This window comes from Rhincodon typus, chromosome 38 (assembly GCF_021869965.1).
Source record: "Rhincodon typus isolate 14 chromosome 38, sRhiTyp1.1, whole genome shotgun sequence".
NCBI lineage: Eukaryota > Metazoa > Chordata > Chondrichthyes > Orectolobiformes > Rhincodontidae > Rhincodon > Rhincodon typus.
In genome coordinates, this window is record NC_063369.1 from 6,474,929 (window position 1) to 6,499,396 (window position 24,468).

Consider the following 24,468-nt stretch of genomic DNA (forward strand, 5'->3'; position numbering starts at 1 on the left):
AGACCCTTCATCAGAAATTTCTGATGAAGGGTCTAGGCCCGAAACGTCAGCCTTTCTGCTCCTATGATGCTGCTTGGCCTGCTGTGTTCATCCAGCTCTGCACCTTGTTGTCTCGGATTCTCCAGCATCTGCAGTTCCTACTATCTCTGATCAGATAATCTGTTGTGCTGTTGTTGGAGAGATACATGTTGACTGGACCGTAGGGAGTATGGCACCTTTTGACAGCACTGCCTCAGTGTGGATATGAACTGGGGACTCGTCCCAAAGTTGGAAGAACTGTCCCACAGACAAGTTAAGTATGAAGACTGACATATTCACGCTCTCAGAATTATACCATACAGCCAAAGTCTCACTCTCCTCCATCACTAAGGGAATCTTTAAGCAAAGTAGCATTCTAAACTAATCATAGTATAATGAAATAAATATTCTTTAATGTTACAAATAATAGGGAAGATGCTACACTGCCCAATAAATACTGCCACCATCAGTCTTCATACAGTTTGATTTGAGGTGAAGATTTACCATTCTGTCCCTTAAGCAACATTACTAGACTAATGGGACAATTCAATTCCCACACCAGACATCCTTACAAAGAGCAAAAACAAAGTGCTGTGGAAGCAGGAAATCTGAAATAAAAATGTTTTAGCTCAATGATGTTTCAACAGCCTTTCCTTACCGGTTCTGCCAAAGGTCATTGACCTGAACCGTTTCTCTCTCTGAAGCGTTGCTGGGCTGACTGCATGTTTTCCACTGTTTTCTGTTTTTAAACGGACAGCTGAGTCTAACTGAGAATGCCAAATCGTAGGCACTGTCGTTCCTTAATAGGGATGAAGTAAATAAGGAAAGGAGGAGGGATGAGTTGATAAAAAGCCTTCAATGTAGTTAAAGGATTCAACAGGGTCAGCGCAGGGTAGATGTTTCCGCTTGCATGAGGACCAAAATCATGGGATGATCTGTATAAGATAGTCACTAATAAATTCAACGGATAATGGAGGAAAAACTTCTTTACCCAGAGTGTAGTATGTGGAACTCCGCACCTCCGGACTTATTGAGACATAACAGGGGTGTATTTAAGGAGAAGCTAGAGAAACATATATTCATAGAAAGATTTGGTGACAGACAGATATTGCGGGTTCCAAGAGGCTTGTGTGGAGCTTAAACACCAGCATGGATAGGTTAGGCTGAATAGACGGTTTGTGTGCTCTAAACTCTATTATTCTATGCGACAACTTAGCTATGGGTGCGTTGGTTAATGTCCATTATCAAACTGGATTGAGACAGATCTTCACTGTAAAAATTATATGTTAGCTTACTGCAATTCCCAATTTATTTTTTGCTTGGAATGATTGAGTAGTACACATGCCTGTTGCCTCTGCTGACCTCTTGCAAATTGTGCTCTTTCCAGGTCAGTTTTGCACAGAGGATGTAGATGAGTGCCACCTGCAACCCAATGCTTGTCATAATGGAGGAACCTGCTCCAACATACCTGGCGGCCACACCTGTGTATGTGTCAATGGCTGGACGGGAGATGACTGCAGCGAGAACATCGATGACTGTGCCACTGCAGTGTGCTTCAACGGAGCCACATGCCACGATCGGGTGGCATCCTTCTTCTGTGAATGCCGCATTGGAAAGACGGGTAATTATTGAGACTGGCATTTGGCCACAAGTGTCCTCAACACATATCCATTTCTTTTGATCGTTCTCAGGATGTGGTTGTAACTGGCATATATTGCTCATCCCTAGTGGGTTGTTGCAAAGATGTTGTTGAATATGTAGTTCTAGAACTTGTACACAGCAGCAATGAAGGAATGGTGATAAGCTTCTAAGTTGAGATGTTATTGCAACTTGGCAGGATCATGAGAGGCTCTAGTGTTTCCATGCATCTAGTCCTCATCAGAGGAGCTAGAGAGAAATTAAATAGCCTGTTCTAATGTCCTCAATGACGTTCAATGCCCGTAAAATATACTCCAGACTAGGTCTAAACATACAGGAGAGGTGGCAAATATACAGATTAGTAACACAACTTGTTGAATGTCTGCAATAATAGTCAAAATGATTAGGCAGAGTACCCTCTCTGACTTAAGCATTCTTCTGATGTCTCATTCCTCACCACTGTGCTGAAAGATGTGTGATTGATATATATTAATATCATTTTATTAAGTGTTTGGATTTCAAACTAGTGGCAAATGGGTGTTTTTTTTTTGTGAACAGATTTAAGAATTAACCAGGTCAGTCTTTTCAGAACCGTGATTTTAAACCAGTATATGCCAGAGAGCAGATGACTGAAAGCCTCCTGGACTGATCAGGGAAGTTAGGCTATATTGTGAAGTTTTATGATAAGAAAGAAAAAAAAGCATTAAGCCATTAGGTTAACAGAAGCTAAAATGATCCAAGTTTTTCGTTAATTCAGTTAAAAGCTTCTGAATTCAGTTTGAAGGAGACCCGATTGAAGTTAGGTGTAATAATAATTTCTGCTAGAAAAATGAGTTTGCTCAGAGCAATCAAGGGAATAAATTACCCTCAGTCTAAGGGTTTCAGTTTGTGAGAACTTCCAGACTGAAGTGTTTGATTATAAATCTGAATTTGTTATTCTAAGTCAAAAGTCACATGACACCAGGTTATAGTCCAACAGGTTTATTTGAAATCACAAGCTTTCGGAGTGACTTCATCTGACGAAGGGGCTACGCTCCGAAAGCTTGTGATTTCAAATCAACCTGTTGGATGATAACCTGGTGTTGTGTGATTTCTGACCTTGTCCACCCCAGTCCAACACCGGCACTTCCACATCTTGGTTGTTCTAAGCTAAGAAAGACTAAGATCTCAGTGGTGTGAGGATTCAAGGAAAATACTTCAAAGTTCATGGGACAGGAACTGAGGAAAAAAGCAGTTAAATCAAACCTACAGATTGGGCAGGGAGGGGAATTTCTTTCTGAGTAACTTTAAAGTGATGGGGTTGGAAAAATAGATGGGGCTTTATTTTGCAGTGTGTTTTGAAACCTTTCGAGCTACATTATATTTTGAAAGCTTCTTTTATTTTATTTCTTGTTAAACCCAGATCTGCAGCCTTGTGTGTTTATGGTTCAGTAAAAGATCACCATGTTAAATAAGAAGGAACAGAATATGACCTATCGCCAGATTTCATTCTGATTTGTCCAGTGGTAACATTGGCTGAGTTTGTACCACTGTTGTGATTATACAAAGGAATTAATAACACCCACAAAGCAACTGGCTCTTCCCAGGCATTCTCAAACCTTCTATTATTGACTTGCAGGCTTGCTATGTCACCTCGATGATGCCTGTGTCAGCAACCCATGTCATGAGGGGGCTATCTGTGATACCAACCCAGTGACTGGCCAAGCCATCTGCACATGTCCCTCAGGATTCACAGGACCAGCCTGTAATCAGGATGTTGATGAGTGCTCAATAGGTATGCTCTTGTTAATTTTTTATATATATCTGGAAGTGTTACCACCCACAACCAAATGGGTTTTTTGCTGGCACCAAATCACTCATGCTTGTTAATCCTTTTATCAATTGTATTTAATTACGGCCACATTGGAGAGCATTAATTGAGGTTTCATTTAAGCTGACACAAAAACAAATTACAGTTTGGTTAAGTTATGAGGTACATGCTTGTCAGGTTTTATTCTGCAAATAAATGTTAGACTGACTGAAGGTTGGCTCCAGTTTTACCCTTCATGGCTTCTTCGAATATAATATGTGGTTGTTCCCTGAGGAAATGGATCTGCTGATGGACCCATTTAAAGATTTGCCCATTAATTATGGTGGATTAAAATTGAAGGGGAATCCAGAAGATGTATCGTTTACAAAAGTACCCTCCCATTTCATTCCTGAAAATATTTAACTCAGGAGAGCTGGTAATTTTAAAATAGCCAGTTTTCTCTCTAACATTCACTTGTGCAAACTCCTTCACAAGTAGATTTCCATGTCCTGTCCAGTGTTCACTCCACCTTACTCCTCACAAATCTTCATGGGCCCATTGGTTCCCATTGGACTTCTTAAATACCTGGCACTTAACTGCAGAGGTGGCGAGAAGAGGCAAGTTGCTTACCAGGGCCAATTGTGTGGTGGAGACTCAATGGGTTGAATGGCTTCTCTCTGCACTGTAGGAATTCTGTGATTATTTTTCTTCCTTGCCAGTGTAGATGCAGTGGGCCCCATGGCCAGCTTCTGCACTGCAGCAGTTCTATGTGAGTTTGGACCACTCCCACCAAATTGAATATTGATAAGCGTTTTTATTGGAAAGATGTACTAATGGTCAATCAACCAAGGACAGAGTTAAGAAACTGATTAGCTGTAAATTGAACAACAGTGGAAGAAGGTTGAGGCGGTTAAAATGCCTAGTCGTGGCTTTTGTCTCATCCCGTACATTTCTGTGCTTTACAAAACTCTTCAGGGCCCACTGTAGGCCAGGATTTGAAGGCAAAAATCAAGGCTGTGCTCCAGTGTAGTACTGAGGGAATGCAGCACTGTCAGGGGTGCCACCTGTATTCTCAGGAAAGGAAAGAAAAGAAATGAATAAAGGGTGAAAGAAGGAAGGCGGGGGAAGAAACACAGTGTAGAATTTCTTTTTGCTTCTGGCTGCCTGACACTTCAAGGGAGTTATTATCTTCAGACTGTGAGTTTCAATGAAGATTTGCATTTGAGAAAGGCCACATAGACAGCTTGACTGAAAATAAAAGGAAAATCACACAAACAGTAACAGTTTGAAGCTGTTGTGTTTTGTGTGTAGCTAGTGGAGCAGTGTCAGTTTAAAGATAGGGCATAGAAAAAGAGCAACCCCTAGATTAGTTTCAGAACTCAAAACTGATGGGATGCCCTGGTGAGAGGAGCTGGTGATGTGCTCAGAATTTTAATACACCTTTCGGATGAGATGTTAAACTGAGGTCCTGCTTGCTCTGTCAGGTGGGCGTAAAAGATCCCATGTCATTTCTTCACCGATGAGGTATCCCCCATCCATGTCATGGCCATATTTATCACTCAAGTAAAATTGCCAAAACAGATCATGTTGCCATTATCACATGGACACAAATTGGCTGAACCCTTTTTTCCTATATTACAACAGTGACTATAATTCATAGAATCCTAGGAACTTAATTTTCAAAGAGGCTGGTTGGCCCTTTGTGTCGATACTAGCTGACAAATACTTATGCAGCCAAATTCCATTTTCGGGCTCTGTCCCTAGCATTGGAGTTTGCAGCACTTCTGTATCTGAATATTCGTAAATGTTATCAGAGTTTCTGCTTCTACCATACTTTAAGACAGTGAGTTTTAGATCCACACCAGCCTCAAATTTCTCTTTGAATCCTTTCTAAGCCTCCAATCTCATGCCAAAGTCCATGCCTCGGGTTATGAAACCTGCAACCAAGATGTATGGGGTTCTCCTATCCATTTTATCTAGACCCGTTGCCATTTAATCCACCTCAGTCTCTTCTGTTCCAAAAAATACAATCCTGGCTTACTCAATCTTCTCTCAAAACTGACATTTTCTTCAAATGATACCCCATTGGTTGAAAAGCGTTTTGAGATGAACAGTGGTCCTGAAAAGTGCTGTTTAAATGCAATTTTTTTTGTTATTTCCTGTTCCTTGAAGATCTTTGCCTTGATATCTCTCCCCAACTTCAAAGCTTACTTCTTTGACTATGTCTTCAGGTGTCAGCTTGTAATTGTATCACCTGATGCATGTATTTATACAGTTTTTGCCTGGAAGTCTCGCTTGTTCAGTGTCGTACAGTGCAGAAGGATTATGAGGACTGTGTACTCCATCTGTTTGTTTCTCTATTGTTTGAAGGTGCCAATCCATGCGAGCACTTTGGAAAATGTGTGAATACTGAGGGCTCATTTCAGTGCCAGTGTGGAAACGGATACACAGGCCCCCGCTGTGAGACTGACATCAATGAGTGCTTGTCCATGCCCTGTCAGAATGACGCTACCTGCCTGGACCGAATTGGAGAGTTCACGTGTATCTGTATGCCTGGTAAGGAAACATTGCTACTAACTGAGCAGTAAAGATGTTCTTTTTAAAAGATGCTAATCAAGTATATTTCCATTCAGTTCAATCAGAACAAAGCACAGAAGAACAATAAACAAAATAGAATCATTGAGAAATTGGTTATGAACTTGGAATGTAAAACATCCTTTTAGAAAGGATGTGCTTTGGGCGTGAAGGGGGTGGTATTGTGGTGCAGTGGTATTGTCTCTACCTCCGGGCCAGGAGGCCTGTCTGTGAACAAGTTGATTAGTAAATATCTATAGGATATGCTTGAAGGGCTTTTGCGCTCTTACCTCTGAGCCAGGTGACCCCGTTCAAGTCCTACCTACTCCCAGAAGTGTGTCATAATATCTCTGAGCAGGCTGATTAGAAAATATCTCCTATGGGGTGCATTTGATAGTTTGTTCTGTTGATGCTAACAGTTAATCAGTTATCACCCATTTGTGTCACCACCCCATGTTCAATTTTATCGCTGCTGTTTCTGGAAAATGCACTCCTGAGAGTTCCCTGGTTAATTTCACTCTTCAGAGGCAATCGGGTTTGACTCCTTGTCCTTTGCTGAGTTGGTTAATCTCAGTTTAGACAGACCTTGTGTCACCGCTATTTCTTGACATTGATAGGATCCAGGAGCAAGAGCAGGAGTAGGCCATTTAGCCCCTCGAGCTTGTATTGCAATTCATTAAGTTAAAAAAAAAAGTCTTGGCTGACTTGGTTGTGGCCTTAATTCCTCTTTCCTGCCTATTCACCCCACCTCTTGATTCCCTTGTCTGGCAAAACTCTGTCTAACTTCAGCCTTGGATATATTCAATGTTTGAGCCTCCACTTTCTCTAGGGAGAGGATTCCATAGACCACCGACCCTCTGAGAGAAAGAAATTCTCTTCCTCACCTCAAATAACATAAAAGGATGTGAGGATAGCCCACAATTATAGCATTGAGGTAGATGATCAGTCATGATCTAGAATAGCAGAGGCCTGAATGGCCTGTTCCACCTCCTGTCTCTCGATCTCAGTCTTAAATTGGAGCCCCCTTATTTTAAAACCTCTAATTCCAGTCTTTCAGACAATGGGAAGCAACCTCCCAGAACACAGCCAGTCACGAATAAATCCTTAGTATTGGCATGTTCCATTCTTCTACACTCCAATGGATATGTTAGCTCGTGCATGAGATAAGGTTTAGGGGCTAGTGTTCCTGACTCAGTTTGGCCTTGTTGAAAAATTCGCAAATGTCAATGGTAAGTATCAGATTGAGTACTACAACCCCAGAATCAGGTGACTTTGAGTTTCAATAACTCCTTTAGGGAGCTATCATAATGGATCAAATGGCTCTTGGATGATTGCTGTTCTTGGTGGGGAAAAAATGTGGTTGGAAGTATAAGGGGTGGTGGGGCACGGGGAGTGGAAAGAAAAAAAATATACAATGTGGAAACTTTTTCTTTGCTGCCTGACACTCAGAAGGAGTCATTATATTCAGACTGCAAGTTTCAATGGAGATTTACATTTGAGAAAGGGCCACATAGACAGCTAGGGTGAAAATAAAAAGGAAACCACACAAATGCTAACAGTTTGAAGCTGTTGTGCTGGTGTAGGGAGGTAGTGTGTAGTGTCGCTTTAAGGATGTGCTGTGGAAAAAAAAAGCACTTCGAGATTAGTTTCAGACCTCAAAGCTGCTGGGAGTTGATGGCGAGGTGAGAACGAGACACTGGGTGCGTGCTTGGAATTTTAATACACTGCAGAGTACAGGAGCACTGGGTCTGCACCCTTTCACTGAGGAAATCCTCTTTGTTTGCTTACACACCACATATTGGGAGCCTGAATATTCCCTCCATCATTAATTTCAACCCTTGAGAGTTTGGTGGAGTTTAAATTTTTCCCTGGGGAAAGTTTTTAATAATAAAAAATAAATTGCTCGACTTGTAATGATATGGTTTGGAGGAGAGGCATTGTACTTCAGCACAAAATGGTTAGGAGAGGGAAGTATGCATCAGCAGGTATGCCCTTGCACTGTACAAACAAGGAGCCTCCTGCAAAAGTACATCCTCTGATCCTTTTATAGATGCAGCTATCCTGATGCAACACTGTAACAGGATGCTGTGCAGTTCTGGTGCTAGATGAATTCAGGACACAGTGGAGGGGACAGTTTGGGGTAGTGGCTACAAATGAGAGCCTGCGCGTTTCCTTCTGCGTGTCACATTTGTTACTTGTAAAAGTGCAAGCTGAAGACAGTGAATGTCAGCCAGTTGTTTATCTGGAGGGTGGTATGGCAGTCAGTGCTTGATCCTGCCCTCAGCTAATGATACTTTCTAATCAAACTGTTCAGAGATGTTATAACACATCTCTGGAGCTCATGGGACTTGAGTGTTCAGAGTACACTTAAAATGCCCTCCCACCACTTTTAATGCAGTTACATTGTCAAACTCGCAAAAGATTGAGGTGGCACAAAGCAGGGTTGGTTGCAACATGGGAACTTTACTGCACTGCAGGTGTGGCGTCTTGGCAATACAAAACTGAGGTGTTGCAGTGCCCCTGTAGGCATGAGTTATAATTACACTGTGACAAGTTTACGTGGGGAATCTCCACTGCAAGGGAAGACACTGGAATTTATAACGGTCAAACTGAACACAGAACATTTGTGTTGTTTGCAAACAAGCAAAGGACTCTATCCAGTAGTCCATCAATGTATCCCCAACCAGCTGTTTTACCTGAGGGATATGATTCGCTTGTATCCATTTCTGATGTGTTTTAGATCAAGTGAGTTCATCCTGACAGCATGACACTCAGTGTTAATGTTGTGAGTTTATTGGCAGCAGTATGGAGCAACAACTGCCTGAAAATATAGAGGTCATATAACACTGGGTAGCATAGAGCACTTTACCATAAATTGTGAGGAAAAAACCACTTCAGATAATAATGAAATTCATGGATCTTCATCTGCCTGATGCTCAGCTATCTTCTAATGAGCTGGCCTCTTTATGACAGAGCTGTTATTCCATCCAGCCACATGTTCATCAAGTGTGCTGAAAACTGGATGTTTTACAGACTGAAGGGATGTAATTGAGCCTCAAGTAGTACATTCTCTGTGCAGCATCAGGAAATAATAGACGGGAATGAAAACTCACTTAGGGATTTGTTTTTTCCCTAATCCAGTAGGGTAAAGCGCTTGCACTGTAGTTTGCAGCAGGAACCTTTCTATAGTTGAAGACAAAATTAAGAAACGATAATTAAAACCCCTCTCCCACCTATTTCACACCAAGTATGGAAGTTTGATCATTGGCAGAAAAGATAAAAAGGTCTATATCCCGTGAGCAGGGCTCGGGAAAGGTTAATTATTCAGTGTATTCTATTTTAATGAACCTCCAATTAATCCCATCTTTTGGAATCGGTTTTACGTTACTGTGTAAATAGTCCATTGTGAAGAGACAAGTGTACTGTATGGTGCCAGTGCTTTCAACACAGCCTGCCACTCACATCCTACATTACTGTCACGCCAGACAGGGATATGGGGAGCAACAAAGGCACTTACACTCCAGTTGCACTCCTGCGGAAGAATAAAGAGAAAGGGCCCTCATCCTTCTTTGCATAGTTTTCTCTTTGAACCTCACTGTTCTATGGCATTCACTGCCAGTCGTGCTGGCCTGTCTGCCAACAAAGCTGGCCAAAGCTGGTGAATGCTTCTCCAGGCATGAAAGAAGACACCACCACCCCCAGGGGTAGGCCCCTCAGTTCATTTACTCAAGTTTTGAGAACTAGCCTTAGAATTTGAACTACTCTCATAGCAATGGAGGGAGACAGACTGAAGGAGGCAGAGTGAGACATGATTACAGACAGATATAAGCATAAGCAGGCTGCATACATGTTAAAGGCATAGGAACATATGCACCCAAAACATACACATGCGTACAGTCTCACCCACTCACTAACTGTCTTGTACTCTGTCACACACCTAGTCTCATACTTTCACTCACTCTCACACTCCCTTATATCACACTCACACTTTCACTCTCTTTCTCAGATACATTCATAAGTCATATGCACAGGCAAACACATGCAATCTTACTGCTTTCAAATGACACATACACAGAGCCTGCTACTCTGATGCAGTTTGCTTTCTGCTTGTGTCAGTTCAATTCCTAGAGCTAAAATAGGTGTTTCTGAGGACTTTTGAAAACTTTTATTTTTGCTATCGAGGTTTGTTTAAGAGGCTGCAGCACAGATTTCTTCAAATATATCTAGGTTGCAGTAAGTATCAGTCGACAAATATGTGATCAACTTTGTAGATTTAATCATTAACTCATCCATTTCCACAATAATCAGGAAGTAGCGGCCAATGTTTAGCACTAGTCAGCTTCACCCATTCCTTTAAGATTCTTGTGCGTGAACAGCTTTTACGTGTGATTCATGTGGCCAAGCATCCTTCCATGAGTATCTGGGTAGCTTCTCACAACAGGAATGCAATCCTGCACCCAACATCCAGGGACAATTTTGATACTTCTATTCTTTATTCTGAATAGTCCAAGGTATCTGCTTCCTTTAAATGTTCTGAGCTTTTAAAAAAAATGAATTCACAGCCTGTAGGTATCACTGGGTTTTGTGTTAATTAACAGTATCTACATGGTCACCATTGGGTTCATGTTTTATTCAGTCTCACCACCTGCCGTTGGTTCAAAACCCGCTCCCTAGAACCTTAGCTTGGGCCTTTGGATTACTAGTCCAATGACATAACCGCTACACCACCATCTCCCCATCCACTTTCCACTTGAAAACCCACTTCAAGCTCCTAAGCTCATTCTGCTTACCCAGTCTGCTTACTTCATCTCTGTAACATTTGTTTCCACCACTATTTCATCCTTTTGGCTGCTGATACTGTACTCACCTTTCTGTTCCCAGAAGAATCAGTTTCTCTCATTATTTATCTTGACGGGTTCCCATCAGCCACTTTGCATGAACTTCAAAATGCCCAAAATCCAGTGACCTGTAACTTGTCTCACTGATCTCTACTGTTTCTCTGTCTCCTGGGGCAGCGAATTCAATAACGTGGACAGCATGACTCTCGAATGTTACAACTCCTTGTTGAGGAATTGCACCACAAAAGGAAATATTTCTTCTATTTCTTCAATGGACTCCTTTACACATCTTCAGTATTTTAAAATTTCAATTCCTCACACCGTCTGCCACTCTAACTTGCTAATTTTCACAAACTGATAAAACATTATTAGCTTCCTTACCTTCCTTGGCCTCTATTCTGTAGAATCTGTAACCTTTAACATTGACCCTCCATACTTACAAACCTTGACAGTATCTGGGCACTCCAAGTGCGACCCCTTGACTGAGTAAAAGATAAACCTCAGACGGTTCATAGAGTCATTCAGCATGGAAACAGACCCTTCGGCCCAACCAGTCCATGCTGAATATAATCCCAAACTAAGCTAGTCCTACCTGCTTGCTCCTAGCCCATATCCCTCAAACTCTTCCTATTCATACGTATCCAAATGTGTTTTAAATGTTTTAATTGTACCTGCATCCACCACTTCCTCTGGAAATTCATTCCACATGTGAACCACCCTCTGTGTAAAAAATTTGCCACTCCTGTCTTTTTTAAACCCGTCTCCTCTCACCTTAAAATTGTGCCCTCTAGTCTTGAAATCCCCCATCCTAGGGAAAAGACAACTACCATCAACTCTATCTATACCCCTCACTATTTTATAAACTCCTGTGAGGAGTTACTTGCCTATTATACATAAATGCAAGTGTGCTATTTCTGAATTTCTGATGTTGTGGGTCAGCCCGAGTGGTGGTCAAGTAGAAAGTGGTTTTGGTGGAATTTGGACAACAAGTAGAATTGACCTGAATATGGCTCACACTCAGGATTGCTACTTAAAAAGTGAAAAGACTTATAGTGGAAATGATGACACTAATGTGTTAGTGGACCAACAGAAGGGGGTCTAGGTTTTGCTGCCTGGACTTCAGTGTCACAATAGTGTTTTTTGGAGCCATCCAGGGACTGGAACCTTACTTCAACTTCAGTTATACAGGGTATTGGTGAGACTGCATCTGGAGTACAGTGTCCAGTACTGGTCACCGTACTTACGGAAGGATGTTACTGACTCGGAAACAGTCCAGAGAATGTTTACTAGACTAATACCTGGAATGAGCAGATTGCCTTATGAGGGAAGTCTAGACAGGCTAGGCCTGTAACCTTCAGAGTTTAAAAAAGTCAGATGTAACTTAATTGAAACAGATAAAATCCTGGGGGTCTTGACCAGGTGGATGTGGCGAGGATGTATCCTTTTGTGGGAAAATATAGAATCGGGAGTCACTGTTTAAAAATAAGGGGGCACATATTTAAAACAGAGTTGAGGAAATATTTTATTCTCTCAGAGTTGAGTCTTTGGAATTTCCTTCCACACAAGACAGTTGGTGCAGAATTTTTAAATATTCGTTAAGACAGAGGTGGATAGATCTTGATTACCAAAAGCATGAAAGATTATTGGGCATATGCAAGAATGTAGAGTTAAGATTCTAATCAGATCAGCCATGATCTTATTGAATGGCAGAGCAGGCTCGATGGGCCAAGTGGCCTACTCTTGTTCCTTGTTCATATGTTCATCCGTTCCAGCTAATTAGCATTGCCAGGACAAGATTCCTCTAATTATTGGAACTGTTAAGTTTTTCTTTGAGCATGTAAAGGAATTACTAAGTGTTGGAGCAATCTATGTTTTCCCCGTCCCCATTATATATGAGGTTCATCTGTGATGTGATTAATAACAAGGATAACTGTCTTCTAAATGCCTGATTTATTCTGTTCAAGCAGTGCTTGTGATACAGCTAATTCTCATCTTCTGAATGGTTTGGTGCTGATCCAGCTCGTGTAACTGTTTTACTCTGAAGCCTTTGAATTCTCCAACCCCATTTATAATCTGATCAAAATCGTGTTCAAAATAGACAAAGACTTTATGCTCGCACCATTCCTTGTAAACTTTCTTAACCTTCCGCTCCAGGTATTTATCTTAAAGGAATGTTTGGACATGTTAGACTTATATCTGTTGGAATTTGGAAGTGTAAGTAGTAGCTGGATTGAAACGTATAAGATCCTGAGGGATCTTCACAGGTAGATGTGGAGAGGATGTGAAAGAGTCTAGAACTAGAGCTCTCTATTTAAAAATCAAGAGTCATCCATTTAAAACAGAGGTAAAATACCTTCTTTGATAACCATGATTCCATGAGGCCATAACAAAATAGGAATAGGTGTAGGCCATTCAGCCCCTCAAGCCTGCTCACTTATCTTGAAAAGGTGGTGGAAGCAGAGGCCTTGAATATTTTTAAGGCAGAGGTAGATACGTTCTCATTGGACAAAGGGGTGGAAGGATATCAGGTAGGTGGGAATGCCAGTTTTAGCGTTATAATCAGATCAGCCAAGATCTTATTGAATGGTAGAACTGGCTTGAGGGGCTGAATGGCCTACTCCTGCTCCTAATTTGTATGTCTACTTGGATGTAAACCTGTAGTGCTGACAGGCAATGATAAATCCTGGTAACTTGCAGTGATGTGATTATAAAATATCATTTACATGTCTGCGTGCACCTTTCTATCTGTACCTATATTGTTGTGATATGTTAGAAACTTGCATCTGACCCATTTTCTACCAGATTTATCCGTTATAAGATTGTATATTCACATTTCTGAGAGTAGGTACCTGTAATCTACCTGTTCAGGAATGTTAAGACACACCTCTTGGACAGGTGTACCAATATAATTGCAGCTGCCTGCCATTAGTAGCATTGTAGTGCAACTATTGATGGGAATGTGCAATTACAGCCTGACAAAACTACATGAGCAATTTCCATTATAAATATAGATAAGAGTTTGCACTGCTAATCTGAAAACTGAAAAGGGTGGAGGAATTTAAAGTGGAGACTGTATCATAACCACATGCTTAATCAAAATCATTTTCTGCTTCTAACCCTTATTTTATCTCAGACTACACTTGGATTGGACTTTCAATTGTCTGCTCACTGTAAACATGTCATTCAGATCTTCTGTTCACAGAGCTATTTCATTGTTGACTTACAACGTGGTCTTTTCCCAACATGATTCACTCCTTTTCTAGTGTATCCACCAGGGATTTCTTATCTGACTTATTATCTTCTGGCACTTTAAAGCTGTGAAATTCTGCACCATCCTCATCTTCCTGCTCTCCTACAGCAAGTCTCTGAAACCATGGTTAATGTTAGAAGTCACACCATGCCAGGTTACAGCCCAACAGGTTTACTTGAAATCACAAGCTTTTGCAGCGCTGCTCCTTTGTCAAGTGAAGTCACTGTAACCTGGTGTGGTGTGACTTCTGACTTTGTCCACCCCAGTCCAACACTGGCACCTCCACATCATGTTTACTGTTACCCACCATCCTGACTGTTTATGTCTTGCATTCTTGGTTCTTAGTCTATCAATAAGAACCATCATTTGGGAGATCTTGAGTTTGTGGGATAGTGCAGAATGGGTGATGGTGAATCGAAAGTTTGTTTTGCACTTCTCCTGGTTTGAGGTCAGTGGAAATACACGTTAGAAGTAGAATGACAAGGGAGAACAGGGGAGGAAAGGGCAAAGGGGAAGTCTGTGAGAGAGTGGAGGGCAGAGTGCTTAGTTGACAACAAACAATGTATGCAAGGCCAAAGTGTGGTAATGGGACAACGTGTAACAAAATGTGAGTTCAATGCAGGTGTAAGTGGCAGCCAATACCGATCACTTCACAGGTCATGTGTTATGTAATCCAGGCTGGAAGTATTCAATGTTGACCTGTTTAAACTCTCTCCTGCTTTAATTACAATAACAAGCTATGTTACTGCTTAATATATGCACATGTACATACATACACTCATGAAAGGATCTAGAACAAGAGGGAAAAGGTTTAAAGTAATTGTCAAAAGAAGCAAAAATAATACGAGAGAAAGCTTTATAATGCAGCAAGTGGTTAAGGTCTGGAATGCTCTGCCTGACTGGTAGAGGCAGATTCAATTTAATGCATTCAAAGGGAATTGTACTGTTACTTGTAAAAGAACAGTGTGCAAGGTTACAGAGAGAAGATGGAAGAATGGCACAAATTGAAATGCTCATTCAGAGAGCTGGCACAGACACGATGGTCTGAAGCACCTCTTTCTGCACAATAACAATTCTGTGATGTGTGTATGTATATCTTGAGTTGTTTACATTTGTGTATATGTAAGTAATCAAACTAATATCTTGTTTTGTTATACCTCCAGGATTCAAGGGGATTTACTGTGAAACTGATATTAACGAGTGTGAAAGTAATCCATGTGTGAACAATGGTAAATGCATGGATAACGTGAATGGCTTTGCCTGCAAGTGCCCCTCAGGTAAGAAGCAATCTAACACAGGCTCCCTTAACATTCACCCTTGTTGGGATATACTAGTGAGGAAAGTACAGGCAACTATTGAGTTATTGTGTACTGCAATCTTGTGTGGGTTCGTGTGAGAGCGCACTCACACTCCTTCAGTATCTAAGTGAGCAGATGTGAAATTGAGACACAATTGATTTCAGGTTTGATTCAACCAATTCACCTGAGTTGGAAGAGCAAACATGCTTCATTGGCCTCTGTAATTTCCAGCAGAGGAGTAGAAGGACTCAGCTCCTGAGTTTCCATCTAGTGATTCTTGTGAGGAAACACAAGGTCTAGGCGTTGGTAAGTAAAGTCAGGTTCATGTGTAATGTTCTATCTGCCTCCATTCATTTGGTTGCTCAGCACCAATCGCTGATGATGCAGAAGGTCATTCAGTCCAAGTGCCCCTTCTTGCTCTTTGGAAGAATTGTTCATTTAATACTCCACCTGCCCTACCTCTACCTCATTGTCCTGCATTTACTTACCCTTCAAATAAATATATCCACGCCCTTCTGAAAGACATTGTTGAATTTGCTTCCATCACCCTTTCAGGCAGCAGGCTCTAGAACAGAATAATTTGCTGTGCTGAAGAAAGTTCCTCATGTCACTTGTTGTTCTTTTGCTAATTATCTTTGATCTGTATCCTCAGGTGACTGACCTTTTAGCCAGTGGAAACAGTTTTCCCTTATTTACTCAATTGAACACTCTATCAACTTTCCTCCTAATCTCTGTGCCAAAAATAATTCCAATTTCTCCAGCCTTTTTATGTAGTAAATTCCTACAGCCTGCTACCATTGATGAAGAATTCTCTCTTGAATGAGTTATGAAAATTCCCTTTCTAAACCTCCTCTGCATTCCTATCTCTCTCCACTCCTTTAAGCCACTCCCTAAACTCTGTGCCTCTTTGACCAAGCTCTTAATCATCTGTCCTTATGTTGTATTAAGTGGCTGGGGATCAAGTATTGTTTAGTAGTGCTCCTATGTAGCATCTTGGGATATTTCACTATGCTAAAGCTGCCATGTAAATGCACGTTTTTGTTGCAAGCCTGGCTGGCACTCGATCGTTCTTACTACAGGGTGACTCTGTGCAGAAAGCAGAAGTGAAAAACAAAATTGAGAAGGAATTATGGATTTTTAGCTTCCCATTCTCCCCACAAGCTGAAAGGAGTTTGGAGGGATATTGTTAGCAAACCACGTGAACCACTTATCAGAGTCCGTAACCAGTGGCAGCTTCACTTTTTATTTAACTGCAGGGAAATGTCACACTGACATCAATGTGCAATGTGTCATTGTGACCTATTTTGTCTCTATTCCAAGGTATGGTTACTATGGTTACAATATTGCAAGGTGCATGGAAAGAGAGAGAGAGTGCAAGGGAGAGAATTACCAGGATGTTGCCTGAGCTGGAGTGATTGACCTAGAAGACAGACTAGATAGACTGAGGTTGTTTTTCTTATAACAGAGAAGGCTGAGGGAGGATCTGATTGAAGTGTACAAAATAATGAGAAGTGTAGGTAGGGAGAAACCTTTCATCTCAGTAAAGGAATCGATAACCAGGAGCCACAGATGAAAGGTAAAGGACAGGATGTTTAAAGGGCATTTAGGGAAGTTTTTTTTCAACCAGAGGGTGATGGTTATCTGGAACTCACTGTCTGAAAGAGGCAGGAACCATCACAACATTATAAAAAGCATTCAGACAATCACTTGAAGCGCCAGAGCATACAAGGCAATGGGTAAAGTGCTGGAAAATAGTACTAGAGTGGATAGGTGCTTGATGACTGGTATGGACATGATGGACTGAAGGGCCTCTTTCTGTGCTTTCTGTACTCACTTGATATATCATCTCTGGAATGCAGTTGGCCGAAGAGCATTAAATCACTATGTCATAACTGAATGTTGAAAATATCAGAGACTAGAAAGAATTATTTTTTGGAATTATGCTAGTGGTCACTCATTTACCCAAGAGGACTCTGCAAACTAGAAATAAAGGAACAAGATAAGTCATTTCATTCATCAAATCCATTCCACTGTTCTAGATCATAGCTGATCATCCACCTCAATGCCATTTTTCATGATATTGCTTGATGGCATTAGTATCAGGAAATTGTTGGATCCTGGCTTGAACATGGTCGATGACTGAGCTTCCACAAACCTCAGGAGAGCTGTGTTGAAAACAGAAGCAGTATGCCCATTTACACTGCCATTATCTTGATAGAAAATATAGGATCATAAAACAAAGCAGCTGAGGAGGCAATTTAGTCCATATTGTTTATGCTAGCTCTAGGAAAAAGCTAGCCAATCTTTTCAAATGTATAGCCAGCCCCAGTTTGAAAGTTGCTGTTGAATCTTCTTTTGGGCACTGCTCCCTCCCGTTTTATTAAAAAGAAAAAGCTTTTCCCATCTTTCCCTGTGCTTTTTCCAATCCTTGACCTTACTGTCTCAAATATATCTAGAGGAGTGGGCCTTTGACACCAATTACAATTGTGTAATTAAATCTAGACAATCTGATAAAAGCATTTTAAAATTTCACAGTTAAATGAAGGTTACACACTTCATTGCAAATAATGGTTTTTATTTAAACCCCTTATTTGTAGGCTACCCTTGTCAAGTCGCCACCAGACCATAAGGCTGCTCTCTCGTAAGTTAGAGATGATTGGTGGTAGTTTAGCCTGAGGGTTGCCCTACCTCAGGCAAAGGAAGAGGTTGAGAAGGAGAGTCCTTCATGGTAACCTCAGCCCACATAGGAATTGAACCCACTGTGTTGGCATCACACTGCTTAGCAAGCCAGCCATCCAGCCAACTGAGCTAAATTGACCTCCACTATTCTTGTAAACTATTACTGACTAAATTAACATCATTTGAAATCTAGAAATCTTGCTTTTTAACTATGGATCTCCTTGAGTTATACCAATGTGTCATTTTACAAGATCAGAAGTCACACGACACCAGGTTATAGTCGAACAGGTTTACTTGAAATCACAAGTTTTCGGAATGCTGCTCCTTTGTCAGACGAAGTCGCCCGACGAAGGAGCAGTCTCCAAAAGCTTGTGATTTCAAATAAACCTGTTGGTTTGTGACCTGGTGTCATGTGACTTCTGACTTTGTCCACCCCAGTGCGGCACCTCATTTTACAAGATAGTAGTTGAAGACCTGCACTTAAATCTGGCCTCTGCTAGGAATTCTCCCATTGGTTCTCGTGCACTGAATGAGTTTGAAGTGCTGTGATCGTTAAATTTGGCAAACATGGTGGAAATTTGGACCACAGTAAAAAGCAATGAGATGTGACCAGTCCATTTGGTGGTGGTTAAGGGAGGAATTGTGGATAGCACACAGGAGGAACCTGTGCCTTATACCCTGCCCTTTCCATGTTGTGCCATGGGAACTTTCACATCCGGCAGAACAAGCAGACAGGGCCACTAGTTTAAAGGATCATCTGACATCTTGCAATGTACCCCTTCTTGCTAGTGTGTACAATTATGAGGGGTGTAGGCAGGAAGGAACTTTTCTCCTTCGTTGAGGGATTAATGACCGGGGTATGGATTGAAGATAAGGGACAGGAGGTTTACAGGGTATGTGACAAACAATGCATTTCACCCAGAGGGTGGTGGGAATCTGAAACTCACTGACTATAAGAGTGGTAGAGGCAGAAATCCTCTTGACAATTAAGAAGTATTTAGATGTGCAATGCCAAAGCATACAAGGCTATAGGCCAAGAGCTGGAAAATAGATTAGAATAGTTAAGTGCTTGTTTTTGACTGAAACAGTATTGATGGGCTGGAGGACTCTTTTCCGTGCTGTAGACCACTATGACTCTACCATACTGGAGTATCAGTTTACAATATCTGTAAATTGTAGCTCAGCGCATTATGTAACGCGTGTTGCATATGTCTACCATTTTTGTTGTTGTGAAATGTCCCAAGGTGCTCCAAAGGAGCATAGCCATACAAAATTTGATAGGAAGTCATGTAGGAGGTTTTGGGACAGGTGACCAAGTGTTTGGTCAAAGAGATGGGAGTTGAAGAGCATCATGTAGAGTTTAGGGCCTTGGCAGTTGCAGGCCTGGCTTCCACCAGCACAGCAACGAAAATCACACTTTGGAACTCAACCAGGGAATAACCAAACTTACGATAGCCTGTTGAGACAGTGAAGCACGATGTAGAGGAGAGGAAGCCTAGCTGAGTATTGTGGCTGTTGAACAACTGTCATCCTAATCTGAAACCCGCAGACTAATAACCAACAGCTGAAACCCTGCCAGGTTTTCACTTCTGTAGTATAGGGAAATATTGAGGTTAGTTGCGCAATGTGGAGGTGAGTGAATTCAGCACAGAACTGGAATTGAGCTGGTTGATGTGATTTGTATGGTTCAGTCAGATATCACTTTCACCAATGGGGACCTCTCATATTCACCTCACTGTTATTTCCCCCTTGTTCTTGTCTAAGAGAAATCTTTGCTTTCTTTAAGTCAGCAATGAGGCCAGATCCAGTCCCAGAGCAACAGTCCCTGTGCCTGATTGATTTACTGAAGCAGACATACCTTTCTGCAGCATCTTGCACAACCTTGTAAAGCTTTGGGAATGTCCCAATCAGTCACGAACTGTTAAAGTGTGGACGCTTGTAATGTGGTAAAAGTATCAGCCAATTTTCACACAGCAAGCATCCACAAACAGCCATGTCATAATGACCTGGCTCGGATACCAGAGAGAACACCCCTGCTCTATCTTTAAATAGTGCTTTGGGATCCTTATCGTTCACATGAGAGGGCAGATGGAACCAAAATTAAACATATGATTCAAAAGATGGCACATCTAAATCTGAAGCACTCCCTCCATAGTCCGTTTGAAGAGCAAATGCAGAGATTTTAACTGTGTTCTCTGCCCCTGAAATAATTCATCTGAATGAAGAACACATGTACGATGGCATTATGCATTGCAGATGTCAAAATATAGCTACATTAAGCACAAGGCATCTAAATCCCAGTTTCCTGACATCTACATGCATTCATTGTGGTTCTGCTGTTTATTTCATGAACCCTACAACTATTTATCCAACATCTGAATGCTAGAATTTTGCCTTTTTGTTAAAAATGTCAAATAAGCGAATGCATATTATATTTACAATATCTATGTTTCACAACCTATCATCCTAGTAATATACAGACACTTATTCCATGAGGTAGTAATTATAATTAGTTTCTTTTTGCGTGTGGTTTGGTTCCTGTGCCACTGGAAAAAAAAATGCGCAAGGCCCATTCACTTTTTCTCTGTTTTCTTTGCAGATATCCAGAATCTTCCCTTCTTTTCCTTTCTTTTTTAATTGATGTGCTGTTTCTAATGTAATAACTTATTTGCAGAAAGTTGTTTGAATCTCCCTTCAGGAAAACTGCATTGAGGTGAATTCTGGTGCCATCACCTCCAGCTCTGATTGGCAACAAGTGAACCATGGCACCATTTATAAACTTGACCACATTTAAATCTTTCTGCACGTTTCCTAACTCATGCCAAATCCTGTTCATCTATCACCTTCACTGACCTACATTGACCCCCAGTCTGGCAACAAAAAGTCCTAGGGGTGCAGGTGCAGAGTTCCTTGAAAGTGGAGTCACAGGTAGACATGGTGATGAAGAAGGCATTTTGTACACTTGCCTTCATGGGTCAGATCATTGAGGATCGGAGTTGTGATGGCATGTTGCGGCTGTACAGGATATTGGTGAGGCCACTTTTGGAATACTGCGTGCAATTCTGGTCACCCTTCAATAGGAAGGATATTGTTAAACTTGAGAGAGTGCAGAAAAGATTTGCAAGGATGTTGTTGGGACTGGAGGGTTTGAGCTTTAGAGAGAGGCTGAATAGGCTGAGGCTATTCTCCCCGGAGCATTGGAGGCTGAGGGGGTGACCTTACAGGGGTTGTAAAATCATGAGGGGCATGGATAGGGTGAATAGCCAAGGTCTTTTTCCTAGAGTGGGGGAATCCAAAACTACCGGGCATAGGTTTAAGATGAGAGGAGAAAGATTTAATAAGAACCTGAGGGGTAACTTCTTCATGCACTGGGTGGTGCGGGTATAGAATGAGCTGCCAGAGGAGGTGGTGGAAGCTGGTACAATTATAACATTGGAGGGTATATGAATAGGAAGGGTTTAGAAGGATATGGGCCACATGCTGGCAAATGGGACTAGGTCAGATTTGAATGTCTGGTTGGCGTGGACGAGTTGGACTGTAGGGTCTGTTTCCATGCTGTATGATCCTATGACCTCATTTCAAGTTTTGCGGTTTCAAATCATTTCCATACGTCACCCTGTGCCTGTCTCAGTTAAACCCCTCCATCCCACATCTCTGTGCTCCTTCAATTCATGCCTCTTTCATCATTCCACCATTGATGACTGTGCATTCAGCTGCCTGGGCTTTAAGCTCCATAATTCTCTTGCTAAACCTCAATGCCTTTTAGCTTTTTTAAGTATCATCTCAAATAACCTGTTTCCTCGAAGCTTTTAGTCACCTGTAGTATCTCTTTACATGGTTCTGCATCAACGTAATGCCTGTGAAGTGCTTTGAAGTTTTTCTACATTAAAAGCTTGACATAGCCGCAAGTTATTAATGACAGTTAGAAGATTTCAGCTTAAACGCTATATATTTGCTTTGTAATCTTTAGTGGAAATGAAATGCTGTAGGGTGGATCTCAAGAAGTTACCAGTTTAAGGTGTTGGAGATGACGAAGGTTTTTTGTGTGAATGTTGGTACATTACCTGAGCTTATCAATGATCCTTTGCCCAAAACAGTTAGCGATCGAATGCAGCGCAGTAAAACTGCACATCACATCATAATCATACACCATTTTTTTGTTTAAACCATTGAAATATCTCCCCTATATGCTGTCTGCTAGGTGTTTAGCTGGAGAGAGGCCTGCAGTGTAGGCCTCACCAGTTTTTCTTGTGGTGGAGAGGTTATTCAGAGGTCAGGGTGCAGTATACCTCAGCCAGTCCTTTTGAAGACGCTCTCCGTTGGTGGTTGATTGACAAGAGGGGCCGTGTCTGTTATCTCCTGGAGGCGGACAATGTGCCAATTGTTCTCCAAAGGCCTCGGTTCCTCGCGCCTGAGAAGTAGCTGCCCTTAATGAGAGGGAGGCTCAATTCTTTTAGGCCCAATTTACATTTGGGGCAGACACGGGGCCCCTCATATGCTTACTGTGTTTCACATGCAGCCACTGAAGGCCCTGCTTGAAGGAGCAGCACCTCAGAATACAACTGACAGATTCAGTCAGTTCTCCTGGTGCTTCCACTCTCTTTTCATATTCTGAATTGTCACTGTGCTTTCCCTTTCTCAATAAGCTGACACAGGAATACATTGACAGAGTGCTCCCAAGTTTCTGAATACGTGTTTTGTTGAGATTCTAGAGAGCTGTAGAATATAAATTTCTGATCTGAATTTAGACAATTCCACTTAGCGGCCATGGACTTTTTAAATCTTCAGTCAAACAGCCGGGCTGTGATGACGTAATCTTTGTGAGAAGATCCATTTACGTTAGCAAATATTTCCTTCTAAATTCCCAGGCATTGTCTGTCCTTCCCAGGTTATTTCACCTGCCCCATTCCTCATAGGCTTCTAACCTGCCCAATCTATGCCCATTTCCACTGATTCCTGCAGAGGTATTGCTTCACCTGATTCTGTTGGAGTGCATTCTGAACGATCATGTGACTAATGAGCCCCCAGTTATCCACTCCACTTTGAACTTGGAAAGAATCTTCCTGTCAAGGGTGAACTCTTAATTTTACTGCAGGAAACCTGAGGGATTCACAACTAAACACCATTTGGTGGGCCTGGATGAAACTATAAGCCAGTTGAAGGAGAAGAAAACTCCAGACCTCTAGTGCACAACAGCTGAATCCCATTGTTGAATTGTGGCATTCACATGTGCCCGTCTATTAGTTTTTGGAACATTAACATCTAACACCTTATGCAGTGCACACTAAAAATCTCTCTGAGGCTTTGAAACTTCAAAGCAGCAGCAGAAATCTCTGGAAAATTGACAGGAAGATGATCAGTCACAAAGTGAGGTGACGCTGATGAAAGCCAATGCACCTCCATTTTCTGATAGTAGAATAGAAAACAAGGGAGATCCGCATTTGTATAACACAAAATCATATCTCTATTTCATATGCAATAGTTACTCAAAAGTACAGCAATTCATTTTGAAACAGTCAGTAAACACTGTACACACACAACACAATTCAACAAATGAGGGTTGGTAAACAATTCATTCATTTCTTGGGTGTTGAACAAAGCACAAATGATGATGGATCCCAGAGATCTCCTAGCATTCTTCAGATATTGCAATGGGATCTTCCAGTGGTACTACCAGTTTAATTTTCCCTCGGAAAGATGGCATCCGTACAATGCAGTATGACCTGTCCCAAACAGCAATTAATGTGTAGGTTAGCAAAGGTGCCATTCATGCTTTTGTAAAATGAAGTTTTAAAAGGATTTTGTTTTAAGTGCCAATAATTGGTTATGAGCTATCTGTACAGTTTCAATTGAAAGTTGTATGTAGTTCAGTTATATTCAGGTTTATCATGTAATCCCTTGTTATATACAGTTGTGTGGTTTTTAGCCAGTAATCTGAGTTTATGCACTTAATCTCCTCAGATAGCACAGCAGATCGCATACGTACAAATTTACTTGTTGGAAATTATGACAAAACTTCTGCAGTTCTCAGGTTTCAGCTTTTGCTTCTGTCTTGATTCAATCCTGAATGTATGAGCATGGAATCACTTCCATTGGTCAGAATATTTCAGTGAAAGGAAAGAAGGATTTGCATTGATATAGTGCCTTTCATGACCATGGGGCATCACAAAGTGCTTCCAAAGTGTAGTCACTGTTGGAAGAAAGAAAAATGGCAGCTGCTTTGTGCACTGTGAGGTTTCACAAACAGCAATGAAATAGTGTCAGAGATAGTAGGAACTGCAGATGCTGGAGAATCCGAGACAACAAGGTGCAGGGCTGGATGAACACAGCAGGCCAAGCAGCATCATAGGAGCAGAGAGGCTGACGTTTCAGGCCTAGACCCTG

At 41.5% G+C, this 24,468-nt stretch overlaps 1 protein-coding gene across 1 annotated transcript in view; it reads left to right on the forward strand.

The window, feature by feature from the left end:
- Window positions 1-24,468, forward strand: part of notch3 (notch receptor 3) — a 141,377-nt gene that overhangs the window by 73,572 nt on the left and 43,337 nt on the right. The window contains exons 6-9 of the mRNA XM_048617806.1: window positions 1,406-1,639; window positions 3,275-3,430; window positions 5,816-6,001; window positions 15,271-15,384. Of these exons, the coding sequence (XP_048473763.1) occupies window positions 1,406-1,639; window positions 3,275-3,430; window positions 5,816-6,001; window positions 15,271-15,384 (690 nt within the window). The remainder of the gene's footprint in view (window positions 1-1,405; window positions 1,640-3,274; window positions 3,431-5,815; window positions 6,002-15,270; window positions 15,385-24,468) is intronic.